The following is a 24,200-nucleotide window of genomic DNA, read 5'->3' on the forward strand; positions in this document are numbered from 1 at the left end:
TATGCTTGTCATTAATGAGAGCATTTGTCTTGAGAGCAGCAAAAGTCATCAGGCTGTTTAATTAAGTTGCACCACTAGTGTTAGGTGCAAAAGGAAAGCAAATAAACATCATTCAGAAATTCACCATAAATTTCAGATAATATGGTAATTATTTAACAGTCAATCCACAAGTCAATCTGGGGAAACCAGCTCCATTTTAAGAGCCAGGTTTCCTGTTCGTCCTAGAATCCAGGTGATAATCCTTCCTCCTGGAAATAGATGTCCATCCAGAGGTGGTATTCAGCAGGTTCTGACCAGTTTCGGAGAACCAATAGTGGAAATTTTGAGTAGTTCAGAGAACCGGTAAATACCACTTCTGACTGGCCCCTCCCCCACCTATTCTCTGCCTCCCAAATCCCAGCTGATCAGGGGGGGGAAAGAATGGGGATTTTGCAGTATCCTTCCCCTGGAGTGGGGTGGGGATGGAGATTTTGCAGTATCCTTCCACCGGAGTTGGGTGAAAATTGAGATTTTACAGTATCCTTGCCCTGGAGTGGGGTGGGAATGAAGATTTTACAGTATCCTTGCCCTGGAGTGGGGGGGGGATGGGGATTTTGCAGAATCCTTTCCCTGCCATGCCCACCACGCCATGACACAGAACCAGTAGTTTAAAAAAAATTAATCCCACCACTGCTGTGCTTGTACTTGCCAAAGTTTTGCAGAGAATTGCAGAAGATGTACTAATTGCTTCCTTTTGGGGCAAGCACTATAGTAGAGTTGCCCCTTTCCTCCTTCATATCCCTCATGAGAATTTATAGCAAGCAGTGTTAGAGGAAACAGGTAGCATTTGCTAAATAAGAGGAGGTGATATTTGCCTCTTCCAGATTATTTTCCTCCAATAATTTTGCACCCTATTTGATAAAAGCTTTGCTCACAGGGTCTTCTAGGCTGGGCAACTTGGTTAAAAATTCCTTTGTGGGCAATTTTTGTAGTTGACCAAAGTTTGGCAGAGCATTTGATGAGCATTGAGAAGAAACTTTTTCTGTGGCATTGGTGCAAAAAGGTTCAAGGCCAAACAAATCACTTTGTTGGGGTTGAATCAAAATTGTTTCGCCTGGGTTTAATAAATAGAGTTCTCTTTTTATTGGCAATGATATATTAAAAAGACAGATCTCCCAGATGACCAGACTTCTCCTTTTTCACTCCCTCTGAATTCAGTTAGAGAACCGGTAGGGGAAATTTTAAGTAGTTCAGCGAACCGATAAATACCACCTTTGTCTGGCCCCACCCCCATCTCTTTTCTGCCTCCCGAGTCCCAGCTGATTGGGAGGAAATGGGGATTTTACAGTATCCTTCCCCTGCCATGCCCACCAAGCCACGCCCACCAAGCCACATCACACCCCGCCCGCCATGCCGCACCCACAGAAATGGTAGTAAAAATTTTTTGAATCCCACCACTTTAATCAAACTGTTGGACTGAACCATGATTTTTCTTCAGGCAGAAAATCTCTCTTTCTACCTTGAGAAAAATAGAAAAGAGGAAAGTAAGGAATTGTTTTCTGGTTTTTTTTCTGCAGGTAGAAAGAAATCTTTTGAATAGAGGTTTTGAGTACTGAGAAGAGTCAAGGACTATGAGAATATTGCTGAACAGAAAGGATCAAGAGGGATGGAGTAGAAAGTTGCAGGTTAAAAGGGGAATAGATTAGAGATTTCTGATGCTGTTAAAACAAACTTTCAGGGTTGGGCTTAAAACAGAAATTACTTTAAAGATTTAAAATATAAAGTTCCATATTAACAAGCAGCAATAAGCAAACCAAATCTAAAAGCATATGTATCTCACTCTGGCAATCAATATATTAAAAAACCCATGTTTACCTGAAAATTAACTCCCGTGATGTTTAAAAGGCTTAATTCCAGATACGCCTTTTAACTGCAATCTAAATAACATACTGGTAAGGCACCCCAATACATCTAAAACCCACAAGAAGATTTCTAGTTACTGTGTTCTGATTCAGCTAGTTTTTCTCAACTGCTAAAAATATTTCTAGAATTCAAACCCTGAATGAATCTCAGCTCCATATGCAAATTGTCATGGAATGTAGCCTGGTTGTTTTGATCAGTTTTTTTAACATGTGGAAGCGTATTGCTCTTAAGATCAATTTCATCAGACTTCATCTTGCCTTGTGCAAGTATGGAAACACACGATAATTTCATGTCACAGTGAATGTTTGCCCCTATTCTGTAAATAGAGTTCAGTTTCTTGTATCAGTGGTGTCTTCTGCTACATGTAGGCTTGCAAGGCAAACTCATTTCAAAATATTCTCTGAAAGAGTTTTGCTAAATCTCTGTGGAAATTCTCAGCCATCCAGGTCCTAGTTGTCCCAAAGGTGCTTTTTTCAAGAGGCAACTGGACTTTCTGGTTTTCTTTTGAAGATGTTTCACTTCTCATCCAAGAAGCTTCTTCAGCTCTGACTGAACATCCCAACATCCCACCATCTAGACAGAGCTGAAGAAGCTTCTTGAGAGACCGCCTGCTGCCAATTACCTCCAATAGACCAATTAGATCCCACAGATTAGGCCTCCTCCGAATTCCATCCACTGGCCAATGCCGACTGGTGACCACCCGGAGGAGGGCCTTCTCTGTGGCTGCTCCGGCCCTCTGGAACGAGCTCCCCGTGGAGATTCGGACCCTCACCACCCTCCAGGCTTTCCGCAAAGCCCTTAAAACCTGGCTTCCGACAGGCCTGGGGCTGATGAGTTCCTGTCCCCGCTCGAATGGTGTGTCTGTTGAGTTGTTTTTAAAATTGTGGTATTGTTTGTCTATGTCTTTTTTCCCCTATTTGTATCCCCTATCCCCCCGCCTGACTTGGGTTGTGAGCCGCCCTGAGTCCCTTCTGGGAAAAGGGCGGCATAGAAATATAATAAATTCAATTCAATTCAATTCAAAAACAAGTCCAATGGCCTCCTGAAAAAGCAACATGGGACAACCATGACCTGGATGACTGAGAATCTCTACAGAATTATGTTGTAGTATTTCTTCTAATCCTTTTTAAATATGTTAGAACAATTATGTTTTCCTTTTTTTGAATGTGATTTTTCTGGTTTATCTGCTGGTCTATGATCAAATAAAGATTGATTGATGGATTGATTGTAGTTGGGGTTGCATCCCACCTACTACAGAGCGTAAACCCAGCTTCCTACTAGGGTTATTCTCAGCTATACTCCATAAGCCCTGGGTGGAGGAGGGAGTCATCTTCCCAACTGAAAGGGAAAGGATAGACACAGTGATAGGTGCCTTGGAAATGCATATTGATCATCCCAAAGGTGCTTTTTCAGGAGGCAACTGGACTTCCTTGTTTTTTTTTCTTTTGAAGACATTTCAGTTCTCATCCAAGAAGCTTCTTCAGTTCTGACTGGATGGTGGGGAAGGGAAGGAGTTATATTCATTGCAGACAGCTGGTCATTTGCATCCTTTTAGAGAGTCGTTGAGGCCACTTGGAGGTTTGTCTGTGTTCTCAGGGTCAACTGAATGGTGCAGATTTGTGTTGCGCCTTCTTGGAAACTGTTGAAAGGACTGTGTTGTAGACTGGAGATAGACAACGTCATATCCCTCCCCCTCTGTTGAGAGAGGGCTGTTCAATTTTGACACAGATGCCCTCTTTGACACCTCTTTGAAACCAGTGGTCCTCTCTGTACAAAATGTGGCCTTTGCTGTCTTCAAAAGAGCAGCCTTTGCCTTTTAAATGCAGATGGGCTGACGAATCTTGTCCTGGTGGGTTTGTTCTCCTATGTTGTGCCATGTGCTTACGATTTTTGCTTTATGTATTTTCTTCCATGACTTTTTAAAAATCTCTTGGACGAGGGATGTGTGTGTGTGTGTAATCTTGCAGCATGTGAATGGGGTAACTGATACATAGATAAAGATAGAGCTTGCCCAAAATTGTCACAAGGTTGCCAAGCCTTGTTTTGCTTTGATTTAAGGTCCCGTTTGACCACCCTGGAACTGGGTAATGATGCTGTTGCAGGGTGCAATCTGTACTGAAATCCAAGCCTGCTGTTAGCTTCACTAGTGCTTTATTCTCGTGTTGCTGTTATTTTTTAACACTTTTTTTGTGCATTAAAGCACTATCCTCTCCCCAGAGTCTGCCTGCAGTGAAGACGTGGTCTGTACAACTGCAATTATTTAGAAGAACAGATGGAGTGAGGAGCAGAAAGTCTGTTAATAGTAATAGAAATGCTACATGTTAACCTGGACAGCACACGATGACAATCCCATGACTACACGTTCTGTTCTCACCAGCTGGGCACCATCGCAGAAGTGAGAGATTCATAACCATAGCAAAACCCAAGAACCCACCTAAGTTAGAAATGAAATTCCACACTTTCCGGTCTCCGTTTGTTTCCCCCACCTCCCCAATAAAAAAACCACATGGTCATTTCAAAATATTTTCGTATTTAAGGTGAGGTGTTAAAAATTTCATCATGGTTGGCAGGAGAGAAGCTAGGCATGAATGCAGTGGCGGAAGCATGGACTAGTAAGGGGAATACGAGAAACATGACTGCTTCTGTAATACCAGTTCTGGAGCTCTGGTATCACGCTCCTTTTTATGGAAAGATGCACATGGAATTGGAGGCAGCTCCTACGAGCATGAGGAAAGGAGAAGCTTGAACTCATGGGACAATGTTGTTGTTACTTGTGAAGTCATGTCTGACCCATCACAACCCATGGACAACGTTCCTCCAGGCTTTCCTGTCCTCTACCATCCTCTGGAGTCCATTGAAGCGCACTCCAACTGCTTCTGTGACTCCATCCAGCCACCTCATTCTCTGTCGTCACTTTCTTCTTTAGCCCTCCATCCATCCCAGCATGAGGCTCTTCTCCAGGGAGTCCTTCCTTCTCATTAGGTGGTCAAAGTATTTGAGTTTCCTCTTCAGGAACTGGCCTTCTAAAGAGCAGTCAGGGTTAATCTCCTCATGGACTGACTGGTTGGATCGCCTTGCAGTCCAAGGGATTCACAGGAGTTTTCTCCAGCAGTTCAAAGGCCTCTGTTCTTTGGCACTCAGCCTTCCTTATGGTCCAACTTTCACAGCCATCCATTGCAACTGGGAAAACCACAGCCTTGACTAGACGCACTTTTGTTGGCAGAGTGATATCTCTGGTTTTTAGTATGCTGACTAGATTTGCCATAGCTTTCCTCCCCAAGAGCAAGCGTCTTTTAATTTCTTGGCTGCAGTCCCCATCTGTCGAGATGTTGGAGCCCAGGAAAATAAAATCTCACTCTCTCCATTTCTTCCCCATCTATTTGCCAGGAATTGAGAGGCTCGGATGCCATGATCTTAGTTTTCTGAATCGCCAACCTTTGCACTCTCCTCCTTGGGAAAATGTCCCACTGTTAATTGTAGTCAGGGACTAGATGTTTATGTTTAGGGACTTAAAGCACAATTCTTCTCTCAATACATGTTCTTCCTAAAAATGATGATGAGCTATTGAAGCAAAGTTCTGAAGACCAAATAGATTCCATTGTAGCTAAGGCGAGGCTACAAGTTGAGTCAAACTGATAGCATATAAATAATTAAACCAAGATCAGTCTTAGTAGAACACTTTACTTCTTGTTGCAACAGAATTATAATTCAACCAGAATAGAGCTGAAAGGGACCTCTCGTCCAACACCCCCCCCCCAAGCAGGAGACTGCATAGGTGACTGTCCAGTCTTTTCTTTAAAATCCTCCAGGAGCGAAGCACCTACAGCTTCTGGAGGCAAGCTGTTCCATTGATTAATTGTCCTCACTGTTAGGAAGTTTCTTCTTTAATTCCAGGTTGCTTCTCTCCTTGATTAGTTTCCATCCATGGTTTCTCGTCTTGCCTTTTGGTGCTTTGGAAAATAAAGTTGACCTTCCCCCGCAACTTCTTTGTTCCAGACCATCAAATAATGGAATACTGCTATCATGCCCCCCCTAGACCAGCCATACTCAATTCCTGCAACCATTCTTCAAATATTTTAGTCTCCAGGTCCTTAATCATCTTAGTTGCTCTTCTCTGCACTTTTTCTAAAGTCTCAACATCTTTTTTGTAATGTGGTGACCAAACCTGGATGCATTCCAGGTGTGGTCTTACTAAGGATTTATAAAGTTGTACTAATACTACATGTGATTTTGATTCTGTGCTTCTGTTTATACAACCATGGATTGTATTAGCTTTTTCGGCTACTGCCACACACTGTTGACTCATGTTTCAATGATTTATGACTCCAAAATCCCTCTCACAGTTACTGGTTTTGAGCCAAATTTTGCCTAATTTGTACTTTGGTTTTTCCTGCCCAGGTGTAAAACCTTGCTTTTCTCCACATTAAATTTCATGTAGTTGGATAGGGCCCATTGTTCAAGTCTGTCAAGATCTTTTTGGATCCTGAGCTTGTCTTCTGGGGTATTGGCTATTCCTGCCAGCTCCGTGTCATCTTCAAATTTGATGTTTTCACCTTCTATTCCCTCATCTGAATCATTTATGAAAATATTGAAGAGTACTGGGCCTAAGCTGGAACCTTGGGGTACCCTACTGCGTACTTCCCTCAGTGTAGATGTAGTACCAGGAATAATTCTGATGATTAGCCAAAATGTGTCAATTATGAAATAACATATTTTAGATTTCTTGGAACAAATAAGTATAAAATAAACAGAACAAACATTTTAATTGGTTTTGAAAGAAATAAGTTATCCTCTCTGGAACAGGCCAAGGGCATTTTAGTGCAGCTATTTATTTTTCACAATGACCAAACAGATGTCTTTAGGAGATGAAGATATATCCATCTTCTTACAATGATCCCCTTTAACTCATGTTTGGAGACAAAATTCACCAAATCAGAAATAATAATTGGCTTTAGTCTATCTAATAGCTGGTGGTGATAGATCTGTTCTCTATGAATGTCTCCAATTCCTTTTTGGCCATATCATACAATAATGCTGTCAACTCTGAAGTGAAACTGGATGAAGCCATCTTGTGCCGCCTCATAGTTGCTGCGAAGCCAGAGAGGGGGAAGGGATGAGGGAAGTAGATAGCCAGGCTCCAGTCAAAACAAAATGCTTTCTTGTGGGAACCAAGGTCATTGAAACAGGTGGCCGTTGAAGGAGGAGAAGAGCCTGTCTTCCAACTTCATTGGACAGTATGACCGGTGATACCTGGGAGGGGGGAGTTTGATTCTTTTTTTTTCAAAGAATTTTTTTATTTTTTTATTCTCTTACCATTTTAAGTATAAATTCACGTAATTGTTATTCTTCTTTACATTTATCATTCTTATACATTTGTTATTTCGTTTAATAAGTTATGATGTACAGTTTAGGTTGCTTTATTTGCCATCCCTTCCTCCTTTTGTAACATCTCCTTGTTTTCCCTTTCTTTTCTCCCTCCCTCCCTCCCTTCTCTACTTTCTTCCTTTCTCCGCTCCTTCCTCCTTCAATAGTTTGATTCTTTTAATTAAGTAAAAATTGTGGGAACTGTCAAAGTTGGTTTTCACCGGCTGTGCCTATTTGATGTATCCCATAAACATATCATTTGAGGAATCTACCTGCCTCAGAGTTATGCTTTCAATGGGTACATTGCCTGGAAAGCTGACAAATGCATTTCCCAACTAAATTTTGTGCTGTGTGAAAAAGTATTTTCTTTCATAAGTTCTAGATTATCTTCCAGTCAGCTTTACTTGGTGAACCCTAATAGTAATTGTGATGTTTTGACAGAAAAAAGGTTTGTTTGTTTTTCCAATGTCCTGGACATTCTCCATGTCATTTTCTCCATTTCCCCTTTTATTTTGTCTCCCATCCTATGTCTTCCCAATGTTGTATGTGAGGTGACTTGGGACCTCTGTTTGTGTTTTCTTTCATCAGTAAGATTATTCTCAAGCACCAAATGAAATGAGACTGAATTTTTAGTAGGTAAGAGATGCTGGCAAAGAAAGGAGGGAGAAAAACATTACAGGAAAAAAAATCTCTCATGCTTTCCTATGGGAGAGAGAATTGAGCAGTCACTCTGGATACTGTCCAATTCTAATTTCCTCTGATCATATGATGCGAACGGGAGCAAATACAGCCGAATCTGTGTTTCCGGGGTACACCATATACATAAACAAAATGAAGGGAAGGACAGAATCAGATACAGGTAGTCCTCAACTCACGGCCACAATTGAACCCCAGATTTCCAATGTTAAGCAAGACAATTGCCCCATGTTACGATCTTTCTTGCCCCAGTTGTTAAATGAACCACTACAGTTGTTAAATTAGTAACACAACTGTTAAATTAGTAACACAGTTACAAGAATCTGACTTCCGTGTTGACTTTGCTCTTCCAGAGATGGCAAAAGGGAAACACATGGCCCCAGGTCATTGCAACCATCAGAAACATGAGCCAGTTGCCAAGTGACCAAATTTTGATCATGTGATCATTTTGTTGTTGTTAGTTGCGAAGTCGTGTCCGACACATCACAAGCCCATGGACAACGTCCTTCCAGGCCTTCCTGTCCTCTACCATCCTCTGGAGTCCATTTAAGCTCAGGCTGACTGCTTCTGTGACTCCATCCAGCCCCCTCATTTTCTGTCGTCCCATTCTTCTTTTGCCCTCCATCTTTCCCAGCATGAGGCTCTTCTCCAGGGAGTCCTTTCTTCTCATTAGGTGGCCAAAGTATTTGAGTTTCCTCTTCAGGATCTGGCCTTCTAAAGAGCAGTCAGGGTTGATCTCCTCTAGGACTGACCAGTTGGATGGCCTTGCAGTCCCAGGGACTCACAGGAGTCTTCTCCAGCATGATAGTTCAAAGGCCTCCATTCTTTGGTGCTCAGCCTTCCTTAAAGTCCAACCTTCACAGCCATCCATTGCAACTGGGAAAACCATCGCCTTGACTAGACACACTTTTGTTGGCAGGATGATGTCTCTTCTTTTTAGTATGCTACCTAGATTTGTCGTAACTTTCCTGTACATGTAAAAAGTGGTCATAAGTCACTTTTTTCAATGCTTTTGTAAGTTCGAACTAAATGAACTATTGTAAATCAAGGATTATCTGTACAGGGAAGGGTAATATATAAAAGAAAAGCAGACAGCTGCTATGTACTGCCAATAAAGGAATAGGGAAGAATTCCATAATCACTACTCTTCATGCTTTCCCTACCTTATTTATTCTCATTAAAATAACATTATGTTGGAAAGAAAAAAGATAAATAAATAATGAGCAGAGTATGGCTACTGGAACTGTACATACACTTCCAGGTACAAATATACCATAAAGTTTCACTATGGGATTAATAATTTTTCGGATTTCCTTGGCTGAGATTTGTCTTTTTCAACTTCATTCAATCATCTTTTTTCTCCTACTTAGTTACTGGGAATTGAAAACAGCTGAAAATTTTTACTTTTGAATGATTTGTTTTGTTTAAATGTATTTTTAAACAATACAATCTCAATGGGTGAAGGATGCCTTAATATATTTTAAGAAACTTATAGTGGATGCAAAGAAGGGAGTAGAGATGAAATAGACATACACGCTAGCTTTAAAACAAAGATGGTTAATTAAAAATAATGTAAATTGTTTCAACCTCTATAATTCAAAAGCCGTATTAAGTATCCTGGTCATCTGTGCAGTCTGTGTTTCTCACTTTAGGCACGTATTTTATTTTAACCTCCTTCCATGATGCACGATGAAAATGACATAGTTTGTGCACTGGCCAAAAGCCAATATTAGACCAAGCCAGAAATGGCGAACTCCTTAGAAAAGTCTAAATGCATTCATGTCTAAATGTTACTGTATTTTACATCACATTTTATTTAGTGGCATTAACGTTAGTTGAATGAAATATTTGCCTGAAAGTTGTTCTGAGCCAATGGAATGAATCAAAGTGGGGGAGGCATAAAACCCTGGCATTGTAATTCTCTTTCTCTCTTGTTACTCATTTAATTTCTATGGAGATCAGTTTTCTACTACTGGCCATCCATTATAAATTGGTATTTTGAAGTTCTAAACAGCATTAAAAGGGTGAAAAGTTGTTATAAATAAAGACCTCTGAAAATAACCTATTGTACAAAAGGAAATGCTTTTTAAATAACTTTGTTGTTGTTGATGATGATTATCACTTCACTTCTTATATATTATATAAACGTCGATTAACAATTTATTCATTTCTGTGTTAACTCTATACTATGGGAGCCATGTGTAAACTTGCTAAGACTCTCTAAAAACTGTTTTATTGATTGGCAACTCAGATGAAATATTTGGTACAGCAGTTGCTATTAAACCTAGAATTTTTAGACAGTTGGATGTCATGTTTTTCCTTCTTACTGATTTTCTAAATTAGAGTCAGCATTTTCATCCCACATATATTTTAGCACTTGGTGAACAAGAATGAAAATGCCTAATATCCACAAGCTTATTAATTAGGATTAGGCCCATTGAGTTAAGTAACGTTCATTAAAGAGGAAAGAAACTTAGTTTGGATTAAAAAGATAAGCTTATATCCACTTCTTTATTTCAAAACATTTGGCTAGCAATTTAATTAAAATTAAAATACAATCAGCATTTAAACACAATATACATTTAAAACATGTGTTTGAAACACCAAGAAAAAGTGAGAAACAAACTGGAAAAGCCAGTGGGGAAAAAATCCAAGTCCTCATTTTAGCCCTGAAAATGTAAAAAGCTGAGCTTGGATGATTACCAGGCAGTGCAGAAGTCTGTCAAATTGGATTGGCTATTGGAAATACCCACTTTTATATTGTTATATTATATTATATTAAATTTAGAGTTTAAATAACATAACCAGCATTTTGAATTATTATTATACCTGAAAGCAAATTGGTAACAGGTGCAGCTAGAGCATGAGTGGTATTATATACCTTGATTTATCTTTAAGAGGCAATCAAAATCTTAGATGCTGTACTTTGGGCTAACTGTACTGGATAAAATGGTAGAGTGTTTTAACTGAATGGCCTCAAGGGTGTGAATCCCTCAGGAGAGGTAAAATACCTTTGGTTAGTACAGCTAAAGCTTGAGGAATAGTGCCAGAATAGACACCTGCATGTCAAGTAATAAATCTCTCATTGATAGCATCACTGTTTTCAGATATTGGTCTAGGGCAGTAATGGCTAACATTTCTCTTCTTGTGTGCGTGACAGTACGTGTGCATGCCCACAACCATAATGCAGTGTTCCCCAACCCCTGTGCATGTGCGTATGACCCATCCCGATGCTCCCCTTGCTCTCCCCCGTGCATGCGCGCAATCACCCCATGCCATTTTTTGGGCCTAGCAGGGCTCCCTGAAGCCTTCTGAAACCAAAAAACAGGGTGCGGGAGAGGCACTACTTCATCCTTCATACATGCGCATGTGACCTTCGTGATACCCCGCGCATGCATGTGCATCTCACGCATGCACAGCAGAGATCTGAAAATCAGCTAGCCAGTGGGAGGTGCATGCACATGTGCAGTGGACCTGAGCTGGGTGACAGTTCGTGTGCCCGCAGAGAGGGCTCCGTGTGCCACCTGTGTGCCTGCAGTGCCTCTGCTAGCAAAAATGGAGCTTGGAAGGGCTGTGTGTGGCCCTTCAGAGCTCTGTTTTCATTGGCAGAGGGTTTCAGGAGGCCATTGCAGTCGAAATGGAGTTTGGGAGCCTGTTTTCACTGACAGAGTGCTCAGGCCATCACGCCCACCCTGGCCACGCCCACCCCAGCCCTCAAACACAACCTTGATGCAGCACTCAATGAAATGAAGTTTGACATCCCTGGTCTAGCACATCCACAACTAGATTAACTGAGCCTGGGAGAGAAATACTGTATATAAATGTGTATCATGTAGAGACTGATGACTGTTTACCTTACTTTTTTTTTATGAACACTTTTGCCAACTTCATGTAAATGGTGAATATCATTTGAAGAAAAACAGATCCTTAAGGGATGCTGTAGGACCGGGATGGCGAACCTATGGCATGCATGTCACAGGTGGCACACCGAGCCATTTGTCAGAGCACGCGAGGCATGCACGGGCTGGTCAGCTAACTTCAGCCTTTTTTGAGGCCATTTTTCACCCTCCCCAGGCTCCAGAGGCTTTATAGGCGCCTGGGAGGGCAAAAACCGCCTCCCTCACCCCCCCGGAGGCCCTCTGGAGGCTTCAGGGGCCTTCCGGAGGCTTCCCTGAAGGCTCCAGAGGACAAAAAACGGCCCTTCGGACAAACTGGAGGTCCGTTCCTGAACTTCCAGTTTGCCCGTAGGGCCATTTTTTTTGCGCTCCAGAGGCTTCAGGGAAGCTCCTGAAGCCTCGAGAGGGCCTCCGGGGGCAGGGGAGGCTGCTTTCGCCCTCCCCAGGCTCCTATAAAGCCTCTGGAGCCTGGGGAGGGTGAAAAAAAGCATGCAAAAAATGGGGGGGAGTGCTGGTCATGCAGGCATGTGCACTGGGGTCTGGCATTGCATTATGGGTGTGGCACACCCATGCACGACTCCCCTGTGCTCACCCCACTTTTGGCACCTGAGCCAAAAAGTTTCTCCATCACTGCTCTAGGATCATGTCCATGATGTCAAAGATGTGGAACAGCTCCAAGAGACTAGAGCCAATTGTCAGTATTCTGATTATGCTTAGCCTTATTTATTTTTTTCCTACCAGCTTGAGTGTCTGTAGACTACAGGGGACTAAATATCAGAAAGCAAATTTTGACAAAAAACAACAACAGTGTTATTAACCCCAGGAATGTCAGCAATGAATGTTATATGAGTTGTTCTGGACCATGGAATTTGGGACTTTATATCCAGGAGTGATCCCATATAGACATATATAAATTTTACAGGAAAAAGAATCTTTTATCAGACCTGGCTGATAAGGTGCATCTCTTCCTGACAGATTGGATTATGTTAATATATCTTTCAAAGAATGATCCCTGAAAATAATCTGGTTCCCACTAGCACATATGTGCTAATCTGTTACCTTCCCACCAAAGGTGGTCCCTATTTTTCTAGTTGCATTTTTACATGCTTTTGAATTGCTAGATTGACAGAACCTGGGACAAGTAACGGGAGCTCACTCTGTTATGCAGCACTAGGGATTCGAACTGCTGAACTGCCTAACTTTCTGATCTTAGCCACCGAGCAGAATCCATCCTGCATTATAACTATATATTTCTATCCGAAGAGTGAAACTGAAGGAGCATAAGGACAGAGTTTGCAGAAGAAAAGTAGATCACAAAATAGAATGGCCAGTCATTCTGAGTCATACCCAGGTTCCTCAAGCAAATGAATAGCTGAAATTGTAGAATGGTCTTAAGGTTAAAGCACATATTTCAAGAGTCACCAGATACAAGAAGCAGAGAAGGACATACTGTAAATAGCAAACAACAGAAAGCCTGAATAGCAAGCTGGACTTCAGTCTGCCAGACTGTGTCTCATCCCAGATGTTTGATTGATCAGCCAGGACGATCCTCCTCCTGTCACTCTTGAGCCTTATTTGCTCATTATTCTAGCCGTGCAATCTGAGAAGTTTCTTTTCCCCTGGGCTAGTAAGTGGAGATTCTGTTCTCTTACTTCTGCCATTTCTGCTTCTGCAGACATATTTATCCCTGGCACCTTCCAGACCAATGATTATGATTCCAGTCTCCCATGGGAGATCTCGAATAGCAGTGGTGGGTTCTAGATCCCGTTCCAACCGTACGGAACGGGACCGGCGTCATCCACATGGATGCGGGGAGTGCACGTGCACATGAGCACAGCACGCACATGCTTCTTACTGTCCAGTGACGCCTCCATGACGCTCCAGCTGCTCAGCGGAGCATCGCACAGGCGCTATATGCGGCATGCACATGCGTGGAAGTGCCGAAGACTTTAAAGACAGGTAAGGAGCGAGGGCGGGCCGGTGGGCCCTCCGGAGCACTGTACTGGAACAGTACTGGGTGCTCCGGGCAGGTTCTGGTACGCCCATACTGGGGCATACCGCCTGCAACCCACCACTGTCAAATAGGTATCACCTCCTCCTCCTTATCAGAAATCAATTCAGAAGCAATACTGATCATAAGTTGGGTCTCATGATGGTCTCATACAACTTTCAAGTTGAAAAAAGCCTTACTGGTTGCCTGTTGCATTGTGATGATCATGATTATTCATGATTCATTATTATCATGATGGTCCTTCAAATTGAACATCTAGTCTGCATTCCACCCTATACTTTTATGTCACTAACAGGGCATGTTTCATGGGACCCACACTGAATATGATTGACATCAAGAATTAATTCTGGTTTCTACTGGGACCAGTGTTATGGATCAAAATGTCACCAATGTTGAAGCAAGTTCACTTCTCATTACAATTCAAAGCACAGACCATCAAATCAGAATGACCAAAATCTTCTGTTAGTTCCAAATACTAATTTTCCTTTTTCTTTTATCTGTGCAATAGTTTGAATTTAGATACTCTATGTATCAACTGCAAGAAATATGTATTTCTTTGATTCAGTAAGAATTGTCTTTTTGTAAATTGCTACTGCTGCATAAGAAGGGAACTGAAAGTCTGTTGTCATAGATGACTAGATGGATAATAGGTGTTTTGTTTAGAACGTTCCCTTTTTAACTTGCTAAATAGCAAAATTCTTAAGACTGATTTTTGTATATTATTTTACAGAATAAGAAATATGCTCTCATCATGGTTGACCCAGATGCTCCTAGCAGATCTAATCCAATGTATCGCTTCTGGAGACATTGGGCTGTGACTGACATCAGCGTGAGTACTGTGAATATTTAATATTTCTTTCTTGATATGTTTATTACATATTTTGTGAGATTAATGGCTGTTTTCTACTTCGCATTTTAATCCCTCTCACATGAGTGATTCTTTTGGTTCAAAGTGTCAGGCTCTTCTTGTCAGGCACAGCTTGACTAAATTATTACTGTAACTCAAGAACATTTGACGCCTTTGAGCAGTTAGGATTCCTCCTGGTTCAAACGAAGTACCATCTGTTCTACCTTTGTACAGTAGAATTCTGACTTTTCGTTTTCAGTCCTTGCTTGTTAGTGGCAGCTGAGTGTTTATATTCTACACAGTTTTATACTCTGCTTTAACACTTGAAGAAACAGACCTTGAGGATTTCCATACTGCTGTCTTGATGCTTGGTGTATCTGCAAAAAAAACAAAACCCCACTTTCAATTTCTCACTACTGTCATTGGATGCAAGTAGTTTTGAGGAGTATCGTGTTAGCCCTGCCATGTGAGAGAAATTTGGTGTAACCAGAGTTAACAGCCATTTCTATAGATAAAAGGAATAAGGGCAAAAAGAAATGGATTGTGTTAAATAAGGATGAATCTATTTTCCACTCCTGCCAGCCTTTCTGTTAGCCCACTCCCTGGAAACTGATGGGTTTGCTAAGTTCCATATCAACCAGTGAGAAATCTTTGGCTGCCTAGAACTTGGAGAAAGAAATTAAGGATGTATCATAGACATTTATCCCAAAGAACAAAGTGAGTAGATTTATCCCATCTACATTGCTGGAGGTTTTCAAGGAAAGATTGGACAACCATTTGGATGGTGTGTTGGACTAGAAGACCTCCAAGGTCCCTTTCAGACCACTTCTTTGATAGTCAGAAGGTTAGGATGAATGTCTGATTGTGGTCTGTTGAAGTTTATGGTCATCAACCAGCTGTTTTGTTCTTCTGCATATATTGTTGCAAATAATGTACCAGGATACTTTTGTTATCCTTCGCTTGGCAGCTTTCACATCTGAACTAGTTGGATGGTGCGGGAAAGTAGTGCTAGATTTTCTGTAGTTGGTGATGCTTGAAGAATGTTATGTAGGGAACAGGACTTCACAATTGCTTAGGCATTTCTTTCCTGCATGGATGAAACTTTTAGCATGTTATTTGTAATTTACTTAAACAAGTAGCTTCTTGAACATCATATTATAATATTTCTATGACACTACTCATCAATAGCTTATCCTTCTCTCTAAATATTGAAAAAAGGTTGTGTGGGTAGGTTGTACAATACAAAGGCCTGAGACCAGATAGGCTAATTATAGCAGAGATAAGATTGCTGCTGATTATGATATTATAGTATTAGATAATTTCTATTGATTTTTTTTATTTCTGGAAAAAGTGCTTTAGTGTGTATTGGTATCCTAACTCAGGTGTTGTTTTAGGGTAGTTTTAGAACAAATATTTCTGGTCACTTTATTAAATAGTCTACACTCTGAATAAAATAAGATCATTTGATTCAGCTGTGTCTTTCAAAAGTATCTAGATATCATCAATATGCAGGGACCTGCAGTCAGGGGAGGCAGGGCCTCACCACTGTCATCATGAAAAGAAAAGGAAAATTAAAAGGAAAAAGGCTGAGGTAGTTGCTACCAGAGTCACAGTGGATGACTCTGCTTAGTGCTTAACTGTTTAAAAAAGCCTCTAAAAAATGTGCCCTCTGCAGGAGGAGGCGGGAGAACCACGTGCCTCATTTAGTCTATCTTTATGACCACTTGAGCAGAGTTAAGCAAGGGTTAAAAGCCAAAAAATTCCTTATGTAGATGAGGCACCTCTCGCCTCCTCCTGTAGAGGGCACTTTTTAGAGGCTTTTTTAAACAGTTAAGCAGAGTCATCCATTGGAGACTCTGGCAGCAGCTAATCCAGCCTGACCTCAGCAGCTCTTGCCTTTTTCTTTTTGCATTTTTACATTTTCATCATGGCAGACAAGAGCAGAGTTGAAATCCTCTGTGACACAGCTGGAAAAGGTATGTGGGTCAGAGGGAGGTGGGAGGAATTCAAAATTATTGTAATTTGTAAGTATTTTTTATTGTAAGTAATTTGTGTGTGTGTTTGTTTGTTTGTTTCTTTACTTCACTCAAACAAACTCTCTCTCAATTTGAGAGAGAGTTTGTTTGAGAAGAGAGGAAAGGGGGAGAGGCAGGGAGAGCAGCTTGTTTGAGAAGAGAGGGGCAGCCTGCCAGCAGAGGTGGGTCTTTTACCTGCTTCTGATGGCGGGCTGGTGCTTTCTTTCTTTTGCCAGGCCCCTCACACCCACGTCCAGCCCGCTGGAGATCGCAGTGCCGGGGAGGAATGGGCTGGGTGGGCTGGCTGGCTGGGGAGGAGGGATCATGGCTGCTCAAGTGGCCCCCGCCATCGCCGCCAGCAGCTTGGGTGTCCCAGCTCCGTCCGAGCTGAAGAAAGCGGAGGATTGTTCATTGGAGGAGGCAGGGGGGAGGCGGTGGAGTGCGGCGGTGGCGAAAAGCAGTCGGAAAGTGAAGGTCCGAATGCCGGGGCTTTGGGGCTTCGGCGAGGCTTTCGGAAAGTCCCCCCAAAGCCCCGGCGAAGCCCTGCTGCTGGCAGACATAGGGCAGCTTTTGTCCGCTTGCCTCACCAGCCATAAACCTCACCGCACGTCACTGTCAATATGGTATCATTCTGAATATGTTTTTTTAAAAAAAAAATATTTTATAGACCTTCCCTTTAGATTGGATTAAGAATTCAGATTGTAATGTTGGGGGATTCCTGTTCAAGACTTGCCCTAATGCTGTCCAATGTGTACAGTAAGACTGGTGGTGGGATTCAAATTTTTTAGTACTGGTTCTGTGGGCGTGGTTTGATGGGTGTGGCTTGGTGGGTGTGGCAGGGGAAGAATACTGTAAAATCTCCATTTTCTTCCGATCAGCTGGGACTCAGGAGGCAGAGAATAGGTGGGGGCAAGGCCAGTTAGAGATGGTATTTACCGGTTTTCCGAACTACTCAAAATTTCCACTACCAGTTCTCCAGAACTGGTCAGAATCTGCTGAATACCACCTCTGAGTAAGACCCTGGGAGAGGACTTCGTTATCACTTTATCTAATGTCATGGTTGCTCTTCTTTTTATCTAAAACCAGTGAAACTGCTAGGATTCTGAAATGTGCCTTGTGGCAGGAATGCACTGGGTGCAGCCTCACACGCTCTAACATAAAATGGGAGATCTATTTTGGAATATTCTACTTATTTAAAAATTGTATCCCATTTTATCATTGTTTGAAAGTACTCATAAACAGCTGGTTTTAACTCTCAGGGGTGATTGTGCATTTCCCAATTTAGACTAACCTATCAATTGCATCTGTCCCTGGTGAGGTCAGACCTGATTAGGGAAGTACCTGCCATTACAGGTAGTTTTGTTTATTTAAAGGGCTTAGGAAATTCAGTTGGCCCAGAATATAGCAGTAAGAGGAGTGGTCATTGTAAATATGCTTTATGACAGTTAAAAGGGTTAATCATCAATTTCCAACTACAATTCAAAATGTTAGTGATTTTCTTAACTGTTGGAAATTGATTTATACATAAGAGTGGAAGGAGTGGTATATAAATCCAACAAAATAAAGATTGCCTTTATTGAGCATGCAAATTAAAATATTATACACACACACACGCACACATACACACACACACACATACTGATGTAATGCTAGCTTCTTGGCATTACATTAAATTTTCAGGCACTGTATAACCTATTCTGTGTATGATGGCATGCAGTTTTTCTCAATAAAAGTATATATGCACTTGGGAACAATAAAGTATAATTCTGTCCACATTTTAGTAATATAGATTATTTCAGAACAACCATATTTTTCTAGTATAATGAACGCATAGTTTCTTCATCTTATAAACATGCTTAGTAAATTAATATAGCATATAAAGTCATGTTTTCATCCCTGTACAGTGAGGGGTTCAGGCAGTGATGCCCAGAATGAGAATTAATGATTTAAAATTTGTCAATGGTTTAATGTATGTACAGTATATTTAAGAATTGTGTTCACTTCAAAAGATCTCTGCTGAAGAAGCAGTAATTTCATAATAGGAAATAATAATCTCTTCCCGTTGCACTATCAAAACAGAATTTGCAAGTTTTATAGTGCTCCAAACACCTGTACAATATATTTGACCTGAGACAAGTGTGGAAGTAAAATGAAAACAAAAGTCAGGAGTAACATACCATCCAATGCAGAGGTGGTATTCAGTAGGTTCTGACCAGTTCTAAAGAACTGGTAGTGGAAATTTTGAGTAGTTTGGAGAACCAGTAAATACCACCTCTGACTGGCCCCATCCCCATCTATTCTCTGCCTCCCAAGTCCCAGCTTATCGGGAGAAAATGAAGATTTTACAGTAACCTTCCCCTGGAGTGGGGAGGGAATAGAGATTTTACAGTATCCTTCCCCTGCCTTGCCCACAAGCCACACCAACAAAGCCATGCCATGCCCACAAAGCCACGCCCACAGAACCAGTAGTAAAAAAAAATTGAATCCCTCCACTGATCCAATGGACTATGATCACCTTTGACTTCTAATGATTATTAGTAGTCCAAAAAAGATTTAGCATAGTTCTCTGGTAGACTGGAGAAGTTAAACCTGTAATTCAAAACATTTCCTTAAATGCCTGGAAATTAAGAAATTAAATAAAGCAAGTACAGGATGGTTCCTGTAAACCTATTACATTGTCTCTGACTTTCCTTTTCATGAATTACAAGTTTTAAATAAAACTACTTAGAATAGTTTATTTCTCTTTATGCTTCCATTTAACTATACTGTGGGTTTAAAAATTTAGGTGTTTCCAACTACCATTTGATCTTGATACTAAAGTCTAATTAAGATATAAATTAATAAAGCAACCTGCATTTAAAGAAGAACTATCTAGTTGTTCTCTATTATTCTCTAAAATTACAGCCAAATTTCCCTTTTTTTCTTTTTCATATACATACCTTAATTAAACTTTTTTTTATTGTTAATGGCACTACAGAGCAAATTAAAATTAGACATTAATACTTTTCACAATTTTCATAATTGGCTGAAAAGAGTAAAGCATTCAGAATAATTGTAGCAGCTTGTGTATCATTTTACTCCTATACAAATTCTTTCACAGGAATCTTTACACATTTGTTAACAATAGGGTCTTAAAAGTCTCTCATTAATTTTAATATTTATTAATCAAGGAAAAAAGCTGGAACTAGCATTCCTTTTCTGTAGTCAGTTCCTTCTGGTATATTAACTGTTGCTAATTATTGTAATTAAAAATAACTTTAAGGAAGATTTTTTTAAAAAATCTCAAGTGGTATAATTTTCTTCGGGGAAAAAAAACCCCGCTTATGTCCTAATGGCAAGATATTGTATATTCTTGTAACACATTGGTAATTCTTGTTTTCTTTATAACTGGAAGTTTATTAATGAAAAGCAGAAACACTGCATTATGTGTATAGCAGATTCTCTTCAGATTGTATAGATCTTTTATTTTTTAATCTATTTTTAAAAAAAAATAGGAAGTCAGGAAGATAAAGGGACTAGTATACAGGTTTGTATTGAACGTACAATCACAGTTCAGCCCAAAATTTCTGTTGCTAAGCAAGACAGTTGTTAAATGAGTTTTGCCCCATTTTACGACTTTTCTTCTTTCCCAAGTTGTTAAGTGAATCACTGCAGTTATTAAGTTAGTAACACGGTTGTTAAGTGAATCCGGCTTCCCCATTGACTTTATTTACCAGAAGTTTGCAAAAAGGGGATGACATGACCAAGGGGTGAGTTCCAGCCGCCATTACTACCGGTTCGGTAGTAAAAAAAAATGTGTAGAACCAGTACGGTCACATGTGCCCCGGAGTTACTACCTATTTGGCCGAATTCCGTGGTGGGTTCCAGATCCCGTTGCAGCCAGTACGCTGCAACGGGGCTCGGCATCCACCACGTGCATGTGCGCAGCACGCACACAACACGCACATGCATACTTACTGCCTGTGATGCTCCAGTTGCTTAGCGGAGCATCATGTAGGCGCCATATGCTCCATGCGTGAAAGCCCCAATCGGCTCAAATACCGGTAAGCAGGGTGGGCAAGTGGGCCCTCCGGAGCACTGTACCAGAACGGTACCTGGTGCTTCCAGCAGGCACCAGTACACGCATACTGGGGCATTCCGGTTGTATCCCACCACTTCCCGAATTGGACCGAATAAGTAGGAATCCACCTTTGACATGACCCCACCCCATTCCTTTGGTAATCTCTGCAACTCTTTCGCTTATCTCCCCAGGTTATTCCTACATACGATACATCTGAAGAGTTTTAAAACTGGATGTCTTCAATGTAGTTTGCTGATTCTACCTAGGAAATGAGGGGGGGGGTGTTTGATAATTTTCAGGGTTTGTGCAAGAGCTTTTTTCCTTCTTCTCCTTTTAACAAAGTGGAACAATATTTGAGAAGGATCAATGTTTTGAGATTACTAGAAAAGAATCGGTGGCAGGAAAAAGGACTGATAAAATTGCAGTCCAGAAATCAATATGTTAATTTTTTGTTGTTGTTGTTGTTTTAAAAAAATGCAATGGAATTATAATTGCATTCCACTGCTTTGTATGTTTTAGCCTACACTATTAATTTCTTAACTTTTATTGTAGCAATCAGAGGCTCCAGGCCGGGAGAGTTAGGTATGTAGGGCCATTGGAGGAGATGCACTTGTATCTAAACTCTGAAGTGAAGACAAGTTGTAAATGCATAGCTGCTTCACTACAGAATTAAGGCAAGTTATCTGGAGATGATCACTTTTCATCTATTTTAGCATATCATCTAATCTCTCGTTTGGCTTGGTGGCTTTGTGTGCTCACATAACAAAGAAATGTATAATGAATAATTTATTACAATAGAAATCGCTTTGATAAAACTATTCAGAAACGGTATCTGGCCTTTTTGATCTCAAATAAAGAGAGAATTCGGCTCTTTTCAGATATTTCTTGTTCCATTTGCAAATGGGAGGAGGAAACCAAGGGAGGATACAAGTGTACAGTGTCATTTTGTGGACAATACTCCATATAGTGGACATTTTGTGGATGGTACTGGGATGTGGTGGTTAAGACGCTGAGCTTGTCAATCAGAAAGATCGGCACGTCAGCGGTTCAAATCCCTAGCATCGTGTAACGGCGTGAGCTCCCATTACTTCTACCAGCTTTTGCCAACCTAGCAGTTTGAAAGCATGTAAAAAATGCAAGTAGAAAAATAGGGACCACCTTTGGTGGGAAGGTAACAGCGTTCTGTGCACCTTCGGCATTGAGTCATGCCAGCCACATGACTACGGAGACATCTTTGGACAGTGCTGGCTCTTTGGCTTTGAAATGGAGATGAGCAGCGCCCCCTAGAGTCGGGAACGACTAGCACATATGTGTGAGGGGAACCTTTATCTTTACCTTACTCCCTATTGTTTTGTAAGACTATGTTACAAATTAGATATTATTTTCTAACACCCTTCGTGATGAATTCAATCTTATTCTAAGCTTTTGGCAGAACTTTGACCCATTATGATGAAAAATTCAGTACCCTAATCTGAAAAACAAATGGCTAGAAAATTCATCATTTACTACTTACCATTGATGATTATAGTGTTATTTTACATTTCAGAAGGTACATGGTTTAACTTCAATTCAAAATACAGCACACATTTAAAAATGCTTCTGTAAAGTGAAATAATATCTGTTGATGACTGTTTTTAAGGCCCTTTAAGTTTTCATGCTAATTTGCAGTTTAAAATTACTTAAGAGATAAGGACCAAATTAGCTCCTAAAGCTAAGAGGTCAATATGTCCCGTTATCCATACAAGAAGTGTTTAAATATAATCAGCCTTTACTCCAATGCAGCATAATTGTTCATTTGCAGTAAGTTTTTTTCCCTTCATTCAATGAATCATTAAAATGTTTAAAGGATAATGCAGTGAATTGGAAATAAATTTATCATATTATCCTGGATACATTGAGGAGTATCAAGTAACTAGGTGGAGGCTGAACTAGTTTACGAAGCCATGCAATAAACATTATTTTAAATACTTTAAAGTAGGGAAGGGATAAATTACACTGTCACATTCTTTTTGCTGCTTTTTTTAATCATGAGCAACAATCTAGAGAAACAAAATGAATGTTATTCGAAGTTTTCCTGTTCTAAGATGTATTTCTTCAACAATAATTATTTAGAATGAAAAGTCTGAACTGTCTAACTAATCAGAAAAAGATGTTGGGATCATAGTGGATAGCTTAATGGCTGGTAACTCAGTGTGTGTGGTAGCTGTGAAAGAAAGAAATTCTGTATTAATGATCATTAGAAAGGGATTGAAAACACCACTATAAGCATTCTAATGGTCTTATATACAAATCTAGGGCATATCTGTGTTTGGAATTGCATTCTGGTGGCCACACTTGAAAAAGAACATAATAGAGAAAGTGCAGAAGAGGAAACCAAACTGATCCGGGGACTTAAACACCTTTGTTATGAAGTGTTTGAAATTCTACAGCTTTAAAAAGATTGATTCTGAATGGAGCAGGGACAGGACCAGGGATGGGATTGAAAAATGTTAGCAATCAGTTCTCTGCCCGGTTGCTGGATGGGCGGGGCCATGGTGGGTGTGGCCTACTAGACCACCTGTACCTCGTGGGGGGACTTTTCATCCTCCCCAGGCTCTGGAGGCTCGGGAAATAACAGCCTACCCCAGGCTCCAGAGTTCTAGGTTGACCAAGCCCAAAATGTCAAGCTTAGCGGAATAAGAGATTCCATTGTGAGCAGAGGCATGGAGGACTCTTCTCAGGAAATACTTCTGGACTCGCTCAATTGTATTAATGTCCGATATGCAGTGTGGTTTCCAGGCAGACGAGCTGTATTCTGTCTCACTTCCATCAGCTCTCTTGGAAGAGCATTTAAGAGATACAGTTTTCTTTGACACATTCCCTGTGAAAGGAAGTCCCCAACATGCCCATCCTAAGCAAATGCAAGCAGCCCTATCTCTCCAGGCTCCAGGTGTTCTCATTAAGGATGCTTTGATGCCTGAGGTGAAGCAGCAGGGACGGTGAAGAAAACAATCTGTTCAGTGACGAACAGGGTATAGAGACAGCTGTTCCTTCTGTGCAGTACAGTCGCGGTGTGAAAAGCATATCCCACTAGTATGTTAAGCTAGCAAGCTGCTTCTGTGACATGAAGAGCATGGCTGTTTTCATCAGCAATGAACTCTTAATCATCTCTGTGTATAATCCTCTGCCTTGAGTAAAAGTGCCGAAGGAAGGATAGAGAGTCGTGCTCTTCTGGGGAAGGATGAGGCTACTCTTCTCTTGAGGAGTCAGCAGTTGGCTTCAATTGACTTTGTTGGTGCATTTTTTTTTCTTATGGGCTGATGGGAAAGGTTCTGGGTTGCAAAGTGTCACCATAGAAACAGGTGCTTAACTAAAGAAATCAAAAGCTTCATTAATTTTAGCAGCTGAATGTTTGAAACGGAGTTGTGGC

At 40.8% G+C, this 24,200-nt stretch overlaps 1 protein-coding gene across 1 annotated transcript in view; it reads left to right on the forward strand.

Moving 5' to 3' along the window:
- Positions 1-24,200, forward strand: part of PEBP4 (phosphatidylethanolamine binding protein 4) — a 282,827-nt gene that overhangs the window by 89,987 nt on the left and 168,640 nt on the right. The window contains exon 4 of the mRNA XM_032229518.1: positions 14,600-14,698. Coding sequence (XP_032085409.1) covers positions 14,600-14,698 — 99 coding nt within the window. The remainder of the gene's footprint in view (positions 1-14,599; positions 14,699-24,200) is intronic.

This window comes from Thamnophis elegans, chromosome 13 (genome assembly GCF_009769535.1).
Source record: "Thamnophis elegans isolate rThaEle1 chromosome 13, rThaEle1.pri, whole genome shotgun sequence".
In the NCBI taxonomy this organism is placed as follows: domain Eukaryota; kingdom Metazoa; phylum Chordata; class Lepidosauria; order Squamata; family Colubridae; genus Thamnophis; species Thamnophis elegans.